This window comes from Anomaloglossus baeobatrachus, chromosome 10 (genome assembly GCF_048569485.1).
Source record: "Anomaloglossus baeobatrachus isolate aAnoBae1 chromosome 10, aAnoBae1.hap1, whole genome shotgun sequence".
NCBI lineage: Eukaryota > Metazoa > Chordata > Amphibia > Anura > Aromobatidae > Anomaloglossus > Anomaloglossus baeobatrachus.
Genome location: NC_134362.1, coordinates 68,229,589 through 68,245,242, shown reverse-complemented (window position 1 = coordinate 68,245,242; position 15,654 = coordinate 68,229,589). Strand labels below are relative to the sequence as shown.

Genomic DNA, 15,654 nt, shown 5'->3' with positions numbered 1-15,654 from the left:
TCTGTGTGTATTCACAGCTTCTACAGCAAGGATGGATCACAAAGCCCGTGAATCCACGTGGCAGAATAAACTTGATCAAGTTTTTAATGAGGACATGGAAGTAATTTTAGATGCACCGACTAGGGATAACAACATTTTGATTGATAAATTGAAATTATTGCTTAATCGCAAAACTAGGCTCTGGTGGAATAAGGCCTTTCTCGAAAGATATCTGGAGAGGGGTCTTATTCCAAGAGGTCTCAGAGTCAGGGTCTTCCCTTCCTATGTCGTAGAAGACGACGATTTTAAGAAAAAATGGGAGGATTTTTCCAATTCCTGCTCCAAGGGCCATATGGGCCTTTTAATACAGGCCAATCTTAAATCTCTCTCGGAGATTGAAGGAGATATTAATAATATTCAAGAACAACTTACCGGCTTACTGTCAGGGGAGGCCATGTCCAAGCTCATGGAGGAGCTCGATAAAGAGTATCAAAAATGGGAGAAAGAAATCATTGCCACGAAAACAAAGAAATACAAGAGGGATTTGAATGATTCTAAGAGCGGCATGGTATATAGGTGGAAGTCCTTTGGGCAAACTAGGAAGAGGCGAAACTCCAAGTTGCGCTCTATGTCATTTTCATCATTGTCATCTATGGAGGAGGGAGTACAGAGGTGCACCGACCCCCACGCATCTTTTAGCGGTTTGATTGGATTATCCTAGAAACAACCTAACCAGGGCGGTGTAAAACGCACCATCACACCACCCCAGATGGTAGAAAAGAAAAAGACCAAAGGACGCAACTTGGAGGTGATTAACCTCTCTGATTTGGTGCTAACCAAATCTCAGATTGAGGTTCTGAGTTTGGGTTTGAGCTTTGTACCTAATTATGATTTTAATTTGTTTACAGCAATAAAGGACTTACACCTATTCTCACGAAAACTTGTGCTGAAAAAATTACATGCGAAAAAGAGTTTGGACGTATCCCCCTGACGGATACCGAAATAGAGGCCATTTCTATTCTTGAGGAGCTGGATGAATCCCCCACGCAAACGGTAGGAAGCCCAGAGACTCATTTTCCCACCTCAATATACCCCCGTTCCACCACCTTCCCCCCCTTTCTCAATTTGCCCTGAGGTTGAGATTTTTTGCAAATTAGTCTCTGAGGACTTTAAAAATCTAAAGAAGGGACATGCAAAGGATAATCTCACCTCTGAGCAACGTAGGGCTTTAAAAGAATTGAGAAAGCTGGACGATGTTATCATAAAACTGGCCGATAAAGGGGGGAACGTGGTGGTATGGCCACGTCACATGTATGAAAAAGAAGCGGGCCGCCAACTCCGTGATCGTCATACATACATCCCCCTGACCTATAACCCACTCGGGGAGTTCATGGTAGAGTTATATGACATCCTTGATAAGGCCTTTAGACTAGGTATCATTACGAAGAAGGTACTGGATGGCTTGACTACCAGATGCCCTGTAATACCAACCTTCTATTTACTCCCCAAAGTCCACAAGGACCCAGTCTGCCCCCCGGGGCGTCCGATTGTCTCGGGCATTGGAGGGATGTGCGACCCAGTATGTAGGTTTGTGGAACACTATTTACATCCACTGGTGGAAACACTGCCCTCCTATGCCCGGGACACTCTTGACATCCTACGGCGGGTAGATGGTCTCTTTGTGGACGATGGGACCCTCCTCGCAACCATCGACGTGGAGTCATTGTATACGTGCATTGACCATCAGCACGGACTGAGGGCTGTAAACTTTTTCCTGAACATGAGTCGTCTGGATGCACAAATGTGCCAATTGATTCATGACTTATTGGAATTTATTCTGACGCACAACCTTTTCACGTTCAGGGATAAGTTCTTCTTGCAGAAACGGGGGACCGAGATGGGGGCAGCCTATGCGCCCTCCTACGCTAACCTCTTCCTGGGGTACTGGGAGAGGGAGATGTTTGGAGGTGATGCACAGACCGACGCCCCCATACAACAATGTATAAGGTATATTGATGACGTGCTGATTCTGTGGAGGGGCACCACACATGAGTTGGAGAGTTACATCTGTTCCCTCAACAAGAATCAGTACGGCATCAGGCTTACCTATAAGTGTCACCCGACAGAGATGGACTTCCTGGACGTGAAACTGGTGGTGCATCCGGACCGCTCATTACAGGCGGATATGTTCAGGAAGGAGACCTCAGTTAATGCGCTTCTCCATGCCACCTCCTGTCACCAGGCCTCTACGATACGAGTGATACCGGTGGGACAATATCTCCGTGCTCGGAGGATATGTTCGACAGAACAGTATTTTGAAGACCAAGCCATGGATCTGAGGATCAGATTCCGCGAGCGGGGATATTCCCACCGGTCCATTAAAAACGGGTATAATCACGCTAAAAATGCTAAGAGGCCTGAGTTGCTTATGGGAGGTAGGAAGAGAGAACAAGAGGAGGGTTCCTTAAGGTTTATTACCACCTTTAATAATCAATGGGATGACATTAGAAAAATCCTTAATAAACACTGGGCTGTGTTGAAAACCGATAATGTGCTGGGTCCTAAATTGTCAAATGCACCCTTAATGACATCTAGAAGGGGGGAAAACTTGAAGGACCAGTTGCTACAGAGCCACTACGTACCCAAAATTCAACCTCTTTTCAACATGCCCAGGACTAACTGGGGCTCCTTTCCTTGCGGGTCGTGCTTAGCCTGCCGTAATATGACACGGGCCAATACTTTTACATCATCAGACGGAAGCAAGACATTCGAGGTGAGAAATTATATTTCTTGCCGAACCTCGAATGTCATTTATTACGCTAGATGCACATGTCATCTCGTCTACATTGGACTCACATCGCGTGAGTTTCGTAGACGTATAAGAGAACACGTCAGGGATATTGTAGCGGCTCGTGAGGAAACAAACATCCATCTCCTCAAGACCATACCTCGCCACTTTAAAATCCATCATAGGTGTAACCCCGATGAGTTGAGGTTTATGGGGATTGATGTCGTACATCTGGGGATACGAGGTGGGGACTATAAGAGGGCGCTGGCAAGACGCGAGTGCGAGTGGATAGTGAGATTGGACACGGTCTCTCCTCGTGGATTCAATGAGAAGCTTAGCTTCTCTTTTTTATAGAGACTCGCTTTCCGCTCACGCTCGGTCTCTATGCGACCTTCTAGAATAAAAATATGATATGATTCTATCCGGCCCAGCCTTCTCTTTTTACAATCGGATATTGATTTATTCTCCCTAGTATATGGTGTTTTTAATGATTCTTTCCCTTCATGTTTCCTTATTTGTTGTTTGTGTGCACTGTTTTTAATTCATGTTTTTCTTGGATTATTTATAGGTTCCATTGATTTCTATATTTGCCAGTTGTGAGGCACTTTTTGGTCTAGAACCAGTCCAGTTATACATCAAATCAAGCCCATCTCTACAACACAATCTTCTGGCTACTATTATGTATCTTGGAGAGACTCTAGTGGTTGTTCTAATTGTGGGATATTTTTTGGAGTTATGCACGAACTGTATATTTGTACGTTGGGAGGATTGATGGTCGTATGGCCTCCCTCTCTCTCCTGGTATGAACATGTATGCGCAGAGATATATGTATTACTGTCTATCCTCCACTATTGTTCTTTGCCATTCCTTTTATTTGTTGTTCTCTCCTTTGGGCATATCTCCTTATTGTTAATTTTTATGTACATCCATATAATTCTATATTGAGACATGTCATATATAGAGCCCTGTCCAGCAATACGGTTATGTTATTTTTTTGTCATTAAGATGATCGTTGGAGTGGTTGATTACGCAAATGCGCATGCGCTCATCCACTCCCTCGTTACTTCTATGACGTGACGTTGTCCTGTGCACGCGCTTTCGTTTTTTTCCTTCCCTGCGCCCGCTCCCGATGGCCTCCTTAACACTGACAACTTATGTCATTGCTGGAGTGCCGGAAGTGATGCGGGCGGGGGCGGAGACATGAACACGCGCGCTGTCATCTGGACATAAGTGACATTTCGGTTCACCTATTAGCTGGAGTGCCGGAAATGATGCGGGCGTGGGCGGGTTGCTGAGCACTCGCATCATAACCTGGGCTTGATTGATAGGTGAATGGAACTATCAGCTCTGGCGATCTGATTTAAAAGCCTCACCTGGCTAGGTAATTTTCACTGGCACTTTTTCCTTTACACATCCCCCTTATGAAGCTTTAGGCGAGACGCGTAGGGGCACACGACTCTGCGACCTGGCTGGCACATTTTGATATATGGGTAAGTGTGACTTGGCTGATTAGATGTATTTGAAATATATTCCATTTGTTATCCTTGTCTTTTGGTGGGTTCATTACCTTGAATATATGATCTGATACACGGAGCCCCCACCTGCATGGATGAGACTAACTCCATTTTTTGGTTCATCTAAGCTGCCTAGTCTATCTTGCCCTCCCCATGGGACATCGCTCTGATTGTTATATGAGTAATTTTGATGTCCCATTTGTGATTTGATGACCAACCCTTTTTCCATGATTGGGTTAATGTGCTGCTTATCCTTGTCCTCATTTTTCTCTATGATCCTTATACATATATTTTTTGTAACTAAATTATAATAATGATAATCCAATCTGTCTTTTATCTGATCGCATAAATAAAGATCATTTTTATATGCAGTATTTGAGGTTGTGGTCTTGACGGTTTATATTATTTCCTTGCACGCCGAGTCCTTTTTTCTTTTGTGCTCAATAGATTGTACTGTACAATGCAGCATTTTGGAAGCAGAGAAAACACGCGTCCAAAACGCAGAAGACACTAAGGCTATGTGCGCACGTTGCGTACAAGCCCTGCAGAAATTTCTGCAGCGATCTGAAGAGCACATGTGCGCTTTAGATCGCTGCAGAAATGTCCGTAGTGAGCGCCGATTCCATGCGCTCTGCCTGCAGCTCCTGCCATAGACAGAGCAGGAGCTGCCGGCAAAGCGCAGGAAAGAAGTGACATGTCACTTCTTTTTGCGCAGCGCTTCGGCAGTAGCCGAAGCGCTGCGCTCTTAAACGCCACGTGCGCACGGCCCCTGCACAGTCTCCATAGACTGTGCAGGGGACGCAGGACGCATGCAGTTACGCTGCGCTACAAAGCGCAGCGTAACTGCATGTTTTTACGCGACGTGCGCACATAGCCTAATAGTGTGGACATACCTTTATACTACATTGCAGAGGATTGTAAATGTTTACCTTTAACTTGTAAGCAAGGAAGAGTTCAGAAAGCAAAGAGAAGGAGAAGAGGCTCCTGTAGCTGCTGTTGAAGGCAGATGCCAGCTGCATAGTACAGATGGCACCTACCATTTATGTAGTGGGATACACCCGCACTTTTTGAAAAGAGCTTAAAAGGTACTCTGTCAGCAGATTTCTGCAATGTAAACTGAAATAGCATGTTGCAAGTGTTAAAACAGAGATTTCAGCCCTTTCTCTGTTAACTTAGGGGTACTTCTCACATAGCGAGATCGCTGCTGAGTCACAGGTTTTGTGACTTACCAGTGACCTCATCAGTGATCTCGCTGTGTGTGACACTAAGCAGCGACCTGGCCCCTGCTGTGAAATTGCTGATCATTACATACTGTTCTGGTTCATTTTTTGCTCGTTGGTTTCCCACTGAGCATCATGCATCGCCGTGTTTGACGGCGGGAGACCAATGAGCACCGACTCTGTGTAAGCAGCGTACGCTGGTAACCATGGTAAATATCGGCTAAGTAAAGTGCTTTGCTTGGTTACCCGATATTTACCCTGGTTACCAGCGTACGCTGGTTACAGGTTGCCAGCGCTGGCTCCCTGCACACGTAGCCAGAGTAAATGTCGGGTAACTAAGCAAAGCGCTTTGCTTAGTAACCCGATGTGTACCCTAGCTACGTATACAGGGAGTCAGCACGGGCAGCCTGTAAGCGGTGTACGCATGCAAAATCTGAAATCTTTCACTGTGTCAGAACAGCTGCAGCCACTAATCTAAGTTATACATCATTGAACTCAAGGCCTCTTTATTTACATCATGCTGAGATGAGGTAGCAAAAAACCTGCTGATAGATTCCCTTTAACACCAGTAGTGGAGCGCCATGATATTTGTAAAAGCCCTAAAATTTACTTTAAGCTGGCATTAAGTGATATGATGAAAATAAAAAAAAATCCTATAATTTTCTTATAAGTTGTATATTACTATTTATTGCATCTTTTAAAACAATATAGACACACAATAAATATATTCAAGAACAGAAAGTGAGGAGCAAAAGTGAGCAGGATGTCATGCACAATAGCGTTTCCAGACCATAAAGCATGATTTGCGGATATGTATAAGCCATAACATATCCAGTATATACTCATATTATTTATCAATTTATTCAAAATGCAGATTGATTCATATTTATACATAATGGTGAACTGAATGATTCCCAGACAAAAAGATGAGCTGACCACAACGAAGAAACTGAGATGGTGAAGACCGGAAATCACGCAGGGCGCCCAGGAAGCCTCCGGAGGGTAATAGATGTCGCCCGCTAGGAGAGAATGTTGAGGGCAGTAGTCAGCGTCTGTAGCTCATCTCTCAGCTCTTCAAGGGAGCTTTGAATTCGGCTGGGTGAATCCAGAACCTCGATGCTCAAAGTGTAGGGGTCGTACCGCACAGCAAAGGGCCTCTTTATATGAGACGCGTAAGTCCTGTGAGATTGAATGTAGGAACATATTATGGGATATCTCATGTAAACTATTAGGAGTAAGTACACCCCTCTCATTTTTGTAAATATTTTATTATAGCTTTTCATGGGACAACACTGAAGATATGACTCTTTGATGCAATGTACAGTGTCAGTGTGCAGCTTGTATAACAGTGTAAATTTGGTCTCCTCTAAACAACTCAACACACAGCAATTAATGACAAAACCGCTGGCAACAAAACTGAGTACACCCCTAAGTGAAAATGGCCAAATTGTGGCCAAAGTGTCAATATTTTGTATGGCCGTCATTATGTTCAAGCACGGTCTTAACTCTCTTGGGCATGGTGGTCACTAGAGCTTCACAGGAGCCGCTGGATCCTCTTCCATCCTCCATGACGACATCACAAAGCTGGTGGATGTTACAGACCTTGCGCTCCTCCAACTTCCGATTGAGGAGGCCCCACAGATGCTCAATAGGGTTTAGGTCTGGAGGCATAGCTTTACCCTCAGTTTCTTAAGCAAGGCAGTGGTCCTTTTGGAGGTGTGTTTTAGGGTCGATATCATGTTGGAATACTGTCCTACAGCCCAGTTTCTAAAGGGAAGGGATCATGCTCTGATTCAGTATATTACAGTACATTTGAAATTCATGGTTCCTACAGTGAACTGTAGCTTCCCACAGCCGGTAGCACTCATGCAGCCCCAAACCATGACACTCCTACCACCATACTTGACTGTAGGCACACTTGTCTTTGTGCTCCTCACCTGGTTGCCGCCACACAGGGAGCAAAAATGACTAATTGGGCACAATTTGGCCATTTTTACTTAAGGGTGTGTTGACTTTTGTTTCCAGCAGTTTAGACATTAATGGATGTGTGTTGAGTTATTTAGAGGACATCAAATTTACAGTGTTATACAAGCTGCACACTGACTACTGTACATTGTATCTCAGTGTCAGATCTTCAGTGTTATCCCATGACAAAATATAATTAAATATTTACAAAAAATATGAGTGATATACTCACTTTTGTGATGTACTGTAATGATTCAATTCCTTTTCTAATCTCTACATCTATAAAGTTATAGCAACATGATTTTTCTAACTTTTATTTAATATATACCAGGACTAAGGACCCCCATATACAACATGCGGCACCGCAGAGTGCTCCTATGTTCTCTTTCAGTGATCCAGGGCCAGAGTCATATATCAGCAGCTAGTTTTCAGGGAGACAAAAAACATGGCCCACTGGACATCAACACACTAGAAGCTTCTCTCTATATATCATCTGTCCAGGTAGAATCAGGAGGATTATGCACCTATTGACTCCCTCCTCTCGGTAATTTTGCTTTGCTGCCCCATCTGTGCCCTATATATGTTACCAGACTCTGCGTGTAGAGATATTTTTTTGTGTGACTTTTGTGTCTGTGATATTTTTATTGAATATCTAGTAAATTCACAAGATTTTTGTGAAAATTTTGTCTTGGAATTCTAGAGTCAGGAGGACCCCATACACATTGGACTGTTGGCTGATTTTGGCTGCTTTGGGCAAATTTAGTCTAAAATCCATGGGGGCCTTTATATTATACAGATATTTGTGATGAAAGAAGGCCAAAAGGTCCCTTTCTTAACTTATGTTGAGCTGATGTAACTCTGTGGTCTTGTTCAATGTGTAGGTCGGGAGCTTTTCCCAATGTGATGTGAATATAGACAAATATCTAAATACTGTGACCCCCAATGGAGTGAGCACATTCAGCTGTTTCCGATTTATCAGTTTGCATTTTCATCTTCTTACATGAATTGTGATGACTCGCGAACTCATTTAACAAGTATGGCCAAGACTCTGGAGAATGTGTATTGGCTGCTACTGGTATGATCAAAGTCTCAAGTAGAGAATGAAAGAGAACCAAGGAGCTCAAAAGGCAATGCAAAATGATTTTACCACTTCACCTGCTTTATACAATCAGGTATTATAATTTTCAGTGGTCAACATTAAAATCCTATCCTGGACCGTGGTCATTTCCTCTTTAGAAATCACAATGTGTTGAGTTGATGGCATTGGAAAACACCACTGTAAAGAGGGAATAAAAATGAACTAAGGAGACCAAAGCGGAGGAAAGGGCAAGAGTCACTGAAAGCAAAACCTACACTCATTCCTTCGGTCATCATGGCACATTTTAGCAAAACCTTTAAAACTTATGACTTACAAAATATTATCCTGGTATTGCATTATAGCCTAATTCGAGTTTTTTGGGTAAGGACCCATCCTTTCAATCCAGTACTTGTACAGTATGTATTTTTGGGGTTCTTATTTGTCATACCTTAGCTTTTCTTTAGCATCTGTGAAACTTTCTGATACAAAATATACAGACTGGTAATTCTGGTCCTGATACGGCTGAATTGCTGCTTCATCTGGATCAAAGGGTCGAATTTCTGGCTCGGCAGACAAAGAGTGCTTACAAAAAAAATGAGAAACGCATGAAGCATACAATAATAAATGATCTTTGATGGACATCAGCACTTTTTTTTCCGTAAAGTATGGTGTAAAAATTTCAGCACCAAATCTGCATCTCTTGGCAAAAAACCCCAGTTTTCTGCCAGGAGATGCAGGTCTGTGAACTCAGTGAGAGTTCATTGAGATCAGCTTTAATCAGGTTAGCTGCAATCACAGGTGGAGGACCGAGGGAACCTCCAGATAAAACCGCAACTAACCTGAGTGGTGTCACCGCTAATCGCATGGGTCACTCATTCTCTGCCTGAACCTCACAGCGGGCGGTCATGCTCTATGGTGCTCGCTGTGAGCTTTAGATGTAGCCAAGCTGAATCATCGTGGACCTTGTGTAGATTACATCGGACCTGCAGGGGTACTTTAGGGGTCAATAAAGTGATGAAAGCTGCTGTTTTTAGGCTAGGGGGCTCCCAATAATCATGGCTCTCCCCAGCCTGAGAATACCAGCCCCCAGCTGTCGGGTTTTATCATGGCTGCATATCAAAATTGGGGGGACGGCATGCTGTTTTATTTTTTTAAATAATTAAAAAAAATAGCCAAATTCTTTTATTTCTTTATTTTTACTGTTAATTAGACGCACATAGCGCCTTTGATTGGAAGCAGTAAAACGCTGTCACTCAGAGTGGGGGCGCATCTGAGTGCAACCAATCACAGACGCCAGTGGACGGGGAGCCGCTTGCAGTGTGTGAATGGCGCACACTGGGGGTAACAACAGCGTGATTGGATGTAGTGTGTTAAAAAAAATGAAAAAACCCTGCCTACTCGCCCCCAGAAGTGATCTGTTTATGGCTGGCTGAATGTGGGTAGAGACCCAAACTGCCCAATAAGTGACTTCCATTGGGGTTCAAGTCAAGTCCTGGTCTCAAACCAAACTTTATCTAAAGTCCAGCTGAACCTGTTGAACCGAATTTACACGGATCCACTCATCTCTAATTACAACCCCTGCACCCCCAATATTTCACTCATGTTACTTTTCCAATGGTAGAATAATCCATACCAGCAATTCGCCATATGACGATAGTAGTCCGGCACCGTAGGCTTTCAGTTCTCCATCCTGCTTGCAAAGACCAAACTCCACGGTAAACCAATAGAGCTGTAACAACATACAGGAGAAAACAAAAGGTTAAAACAATAAGCTTTATTTCTAGAACACCAACATATTCCGCAGCACTTTACACTTCAGATGTTCATATACAAACAAATATAAGTAACAGTTATAGGAGATACAATATTAAAGCAAAAATAAAGACAACCCTGCTCGTAAGAGTCTACAATGGAGTGAGATGGGGGTGATATAAGGTTCAAGTGCTTATTTATAATGACGGTCCGGCCATCTCCAAAAAATGGTGGGATAGGTAAAGGCTGCATGAGCCAATCATCAGCCAATTTTTGTGACACTTTGGGTGCAGTGGCATTTGAGGGAGAATTATGTTCTGAGAAATAGTGGAGGGCATATATATGAATTAACTTTGATTAAGGAGTATGATAGGCCACCCTAAAAAGATGTGTTTTAGGAAGTGTTTGAAGCTGTGTGAGTTGTGGTTCATCCTAGTTTGTTGGGGTAGAGCATTCCAGAGGATTGGTGCAGCTCGGGAGAAGTCTTGGATTCGGGAGTTGGAGATTTTGATTGTTGTGGCTGTTAGTCGAAAGTCGTTTGCGGAGCGTAGAGAATGGGTAGGGTGATAGACAGAGATGAGGGTGGAGATGTAGGGGGGCGCCATGTTGTGAAAAACTTTCAGGGTGAGAACAAGCAATTTTAATTGGATCCTATAAAACAATATCTCTTCCTATACAAATTATAGACAATTGCTTCATACGAGTTAGACAGGGCATACTATTCAAATATTCCTTCGGATGGGCAATCTCTCAGACCAAGGTCCCTGCGGATGAGGAGTTTCTGGACATTAATCCAGTACTTCACTTTATACTCACAGTTGGTTATCAACTAATTAAATCAATTAAAGCAGACAGTTCCAATAATTTGCCTGTGAACATCGTATCTACGTATCATTTTTTATCAATTATGAAGGTACACATAAAAATTTGTTTTGCGTATTATCAACTGAAATAGATTTATGCTATATTTACACGTTGCATTTTTGCAGCTTTTTTTGCAAATTAAACAAGAAAGCAGTAAAGCAGTATATAGCAAGTTTCCTCTACTGGTGATTACAAGCCACAAATGTATCATTGGTGATAAGTGTCTGATTGGAGAAGGTCCCACCCACTGGGAGCCACAATGATCCTCCCACGCCCAATGAAATATAGTCCATTGGTGAATACCTGGATAAATGTATATAGTAACCACTTGAGGGTTGGATAGCAGCAGCTTAATTTCTTGCCAATGGTTATACCACTGTTACAGATCATATACATCCTTTATTGGTTCTTACCGTGGCCAGTTTCTCTATTTCTTCATCTGTTGCTCCAAGCGATGCCAAGCCAATGTCCTTCATAAAACATATAGACTCATTAATAAAAAGGCTTATATATCTGAATTTTTTTTTCATATGCTGCCAGTATACATACAGTCATGTACATCTGTTTATATCTCTTCTATATCCATCCAGATGAGAACATGAATACAGTGTATGTCTTTTCACCATGACTCCTGGCACTAAATTCAATAGTTTCTACCATATGATGCCTCTTGACGAATGTTCATACAAGGTTTTTTCTCAGTGGGTCTAAAACATCTGCTTTTCTAGTTCTTTTTTTTCTCTAGCATTTTGTAGGCTTGAATTGTCTTTTTTATTTTTGGGGGGTCATTTCCTGAACTTTTTTTATGTTTTTTGACCTCCAACAGGTTTTTTAGGGCTTTTCCAGACTTTTTTAAATTCTATTCAGCAATGAAAACCTTGTTAGCAGTCTGTGAAGCAATAACGCTGACAAAATGATCATTAAGACATTTGGGCATCTTCTGAGCCTTCCCATTGATTTGCATTATAGAGTGCAGAGCAGAACATTCCCTGAAGAATAGTCCGCTCACTTCATTTATCTGCTTGGCCACTTTGGAAATTGGAAGAGGTTAAAAGACACTCAAAAGCCTGAACATATGAACAGCAAGTCGTTATCACATATAAATATATAATTTATATATATACTGTATATGTTCAGTTTTTTTGAGCGAATTTTAGCCGCTTCCAAAAATACACCAGCCGGTTAGAGTAGTGAGTGTTCCATTCTTCAAACATCTACTGCTTGCTCTATACTTTACGATACAAGTCAATGCAAATGTTGAAAACATGTCTGCAAGACACCCGAGCATGTTTTTGAGCATCTATGTGTTTGCTTGAAAAACTACTAGTAGTTTCTTCATTGGTAAGAGGAGTTTAAGAAAAGTTCTGGAAAACAGCAGTAAAAACGAATACCCAAAAAACTGAAAAGACAGAAAAATATTGGAAAAGTGCTCAGGAGATGACTACGGATGAGTGAACCAAAACGGTAAAGTACAGGGGTTCGTAACGGACACTGGGTGTTTGGGGCACAAACTCAAACACTGACTTTTAAAAAACGTCTGTACCCGAGTTCAGAGATCTGATAGTGTTTGTAAGTGTGACGCCCTGGACCCCAGGGGTCACAGTAGAACAACACACACACACACCCCCTCCCCTGGTAGGGAACACCCGTCAACCTAAAAATCCTTGTTGCCTCCCTCCAGGGGCTAATGTCCACACCAGGTGGGGCGGAGCCAGGTGGTTGGCCACGCCCACCGAGGAGTTCACAGGCCTGGAGGCGGGAAAAGCCAGTTAGTCTAGTTTTGGAGGTTGAAGTGGAGAGACTGTGTGTGTCTGGGTCGGAGCCCAGGCACCATCAGCAAGGTTGGCAGACGGTGGTGGCCGTCTGCAGGAGTTAGCGGACGTCTGCGGAACCGTAGGACCAGGGTCCGGGAGCGGAGTGAAGCTAAGCAGCAAGGCAGGGTACTCAGACCCCGACTAGGCTTGGAAGCCGTCGTAAAAGTCGAATTCTCTGATTGCGGTCTGGACCTCAGGGGTTCATTCCCACCCAAGTCCCGTTAGAAGGCAACCGTCCAACCAGTCCGGATAAGAGCCACCGCCAATGGTCAGAGATCCAAGAGCCAACGCCTGCGGGCAAAACGGGCTCTCCTGACACGTACAAGCCGGGGAGCGGACCACCCGTGGGAATCCATAGGGGTCAAACACATACAAACAGGTGCAGGGAAAGACAGCCGCCACCAACCCGCCCGGGAAAAAAGAAGACACAGCAGCCAGCTGCGGGTCCCGTCCATCCAGCTGTTTGGTTTACCAGAGACTCTGTTATTGACTATCTGAGTGAGTACACCAGTGCCATCCGGCACAACGCTGCACCGTAACGCTGACCCCGCTGCCGCGCGGCCTCCCCGCATCGGCACCTGCACCTATCCCCTACCCACCGGCTCCCAACTCCTCCCCAACTTGGGCCCCGGGACCAACAGCCCCTACCCACAGAGGGGCCAACACCTCAGCTGCTCCCCGCCATCGCTCCCGGGAACCCCTGTCACCAGCAGCAGTGGTGCCCACCATCACCACAACCCCGTGGGTGGCGTCACAACCGACATCCCACCACCAAACCTCCCCTTTTCACTCGTGGGCGAGGAGGCGCTGCTCGAGCCCCAGGTCCGGCCCCACTCGAGCCACCCAGCGGAAGCACCGGACCCGAGCGCCAGCGAATCCCCCGAGGCGAGCGGCGTTCCCGAAGAACCCCTCTCCGCCCGCGACATATGCTCATAATATGTGGTGAATCAATCCGCTAATCAGCAAACTTTATTGCATGCTGAAGATGTCTGTACGCTTCTGTGAACTGTAAAGATTAAAAAAAAATAACGCGGGCTCCCGCCTTTTTTAATTGCAGGGTAGACTGTCAATTGCAGGGGGGCTGCCAATTATGTGGAAAGCTGGCGATTGTATGGAGAGCTTGTGGGGTTGTAGGGAGGGCTGGCGATTGCACAAAAAGTTGGCATTTGCAGGGAAGGCTGGCAATTGCGGGTACACAGGAGACGCCCAACAGAGACCAGTGACACCCATCAGACCAGACCATGATAGTTTTATATGGAAAACCTGGTGACCGGTTCCCTTTAAGGAAATTAGCTGCACAACTCCATTTGTTGGATTCAGATCAGTGTTAATTTTTAGTAAAACTCTTGAAACGTACCTGTGAAAACTGAGCAAATGTTTTATCAGCCAACATAGGAACATGTCCGAGCAGCTCATGACAGCAATCCCTGCAGAGAAGGGTGTGAGAAGTGAAGTTGGATATCATATTCTGGTTATGCTTATATATGGACTCACACCGTCACACACTGAGTATTGACTTCATCTTTATCTGGTAACTCAATTGATGAAACCTTTTACAGTTATGGTAGACATAACCTAATTACACCGGTCAGATATTAGATCTTCATTGATTGTACTGCCATCGTTAATGTAATGTAAATACCTACAATGATGCCCCTGCCGAGCACAGCGATCGACTGAAGGAAATGACCATTAGATCTTAGCTTCACAAATCTTCTATGTAAAGTGGATTCTAGAGACGGACGACTGGATATATATCTATATGTACTGACAAAATACATTATAGCCAAATATTTGGTCTTACCTAATTCTCCATTGACTTTAAAGGACATATCATGACCTTGTTCCCCCAGGAATATGGACTTGGTGCTTACAGAGACCTCCACTCCTAATGATTTCAACTGTACTCTTTTGGCAAAATGGCTCATTGTTGCTAAGGGCTCTTTCTGACATCTGTGCAATTCGGTTCAATGTCAGATGGCAATGAGTGGACTGGTCGTGGCTCTCCAGACCTGAGTGTGACAGCTTCATATACTTTGATCAGGCTGTCATGGTTGGATCGGGAGAGCCACAGACACTGTGTGCATTGCGATCCAATATTGGACCAAATTGCACAAACTTCTGAAAGACCCATAAAACTAGTGCCAAAAATCTGTCAATTATGGTACCAACATTTATTTTTTACATACGGCTCTGGAGAGTGCATGGGAGACGAGGCATGTCGAATATACTGGGTGCACTGGAAAACACGAAAAGCCAAACTAGAGAGGAAGTCACGGGCAGATAGAAGGCCGGCCACCGGACGTAGCTGGAACCCAGTCTGTTCTGTGAGAAGGAGACAAGACACAAATCAGGATCGGTCCCGGTGGAATCAGTTCATTTATAAGGGTTTGCAAAACAGAAAGAAAATAACATCACCTAAGGCTGCATTCACACATCTGTGTGTTACTATCATAGAGAATGGAAAGATATTCATTTCAGGTATTCAACTGCCTAGTTGTATCCATTATTTTTTTTTCACTGAAGCAGGTAGATTGCCTGAACTTATTAAATGGATCAGTAAAAAACGTATGAAACACGGATGGAAAACTGAAATGCAAAGTACATCTTCATTGTGTCATCCATTCTATATTATTATTATTATTTATTATTATAGCGACATTTATTCCATGGCGCTTTT

At 43.8% G+C, this 15,654-nt stretch overlaps 1 protein-coding gene across 1 annotated transcript in view; it reads right to left on the bottom strand.

Annotated features, from left to right (window-relative positions):
* Positions 1-6,177: 6,177 nt before the first annotated feature.
* TH (tyrosine hydroxylase) overlaps positions 6,178-15,654 on the bottom strand; it is a 54,146-nt gene continuing 44,669 nt past the window's right edge. Inside the window, exons 8-13 of the mRNA XM_075326990.1 lie at positions 15,164-15,299; positions 14,332-14,401; positions 11,574-11,630; positions 10,178-10,273; positions 8,993-9,126; positions 6,178-6,680 (exon numbers count right to left, since the gene is read on the bottom strand). Of these exons, the coding sequence (XP_075183105.1) occupies positions 6,521-6,680; positions 8,993-9,126; positions 10,178-10,273; positions 11,574-11,630; positions 14,332-14,401; positions 15,164-15,299 (653 nt within the window). The 3' untranslated portion in view covers positions 6,178-6,520. The remainder of the gene's footprint in view (positions 6,681-8,992; positions 9,127-10,177; positions 10,274-11,573; positions 11,631-14,331; positions 14,402-15,163; positions 15,300-15,654) is intronic.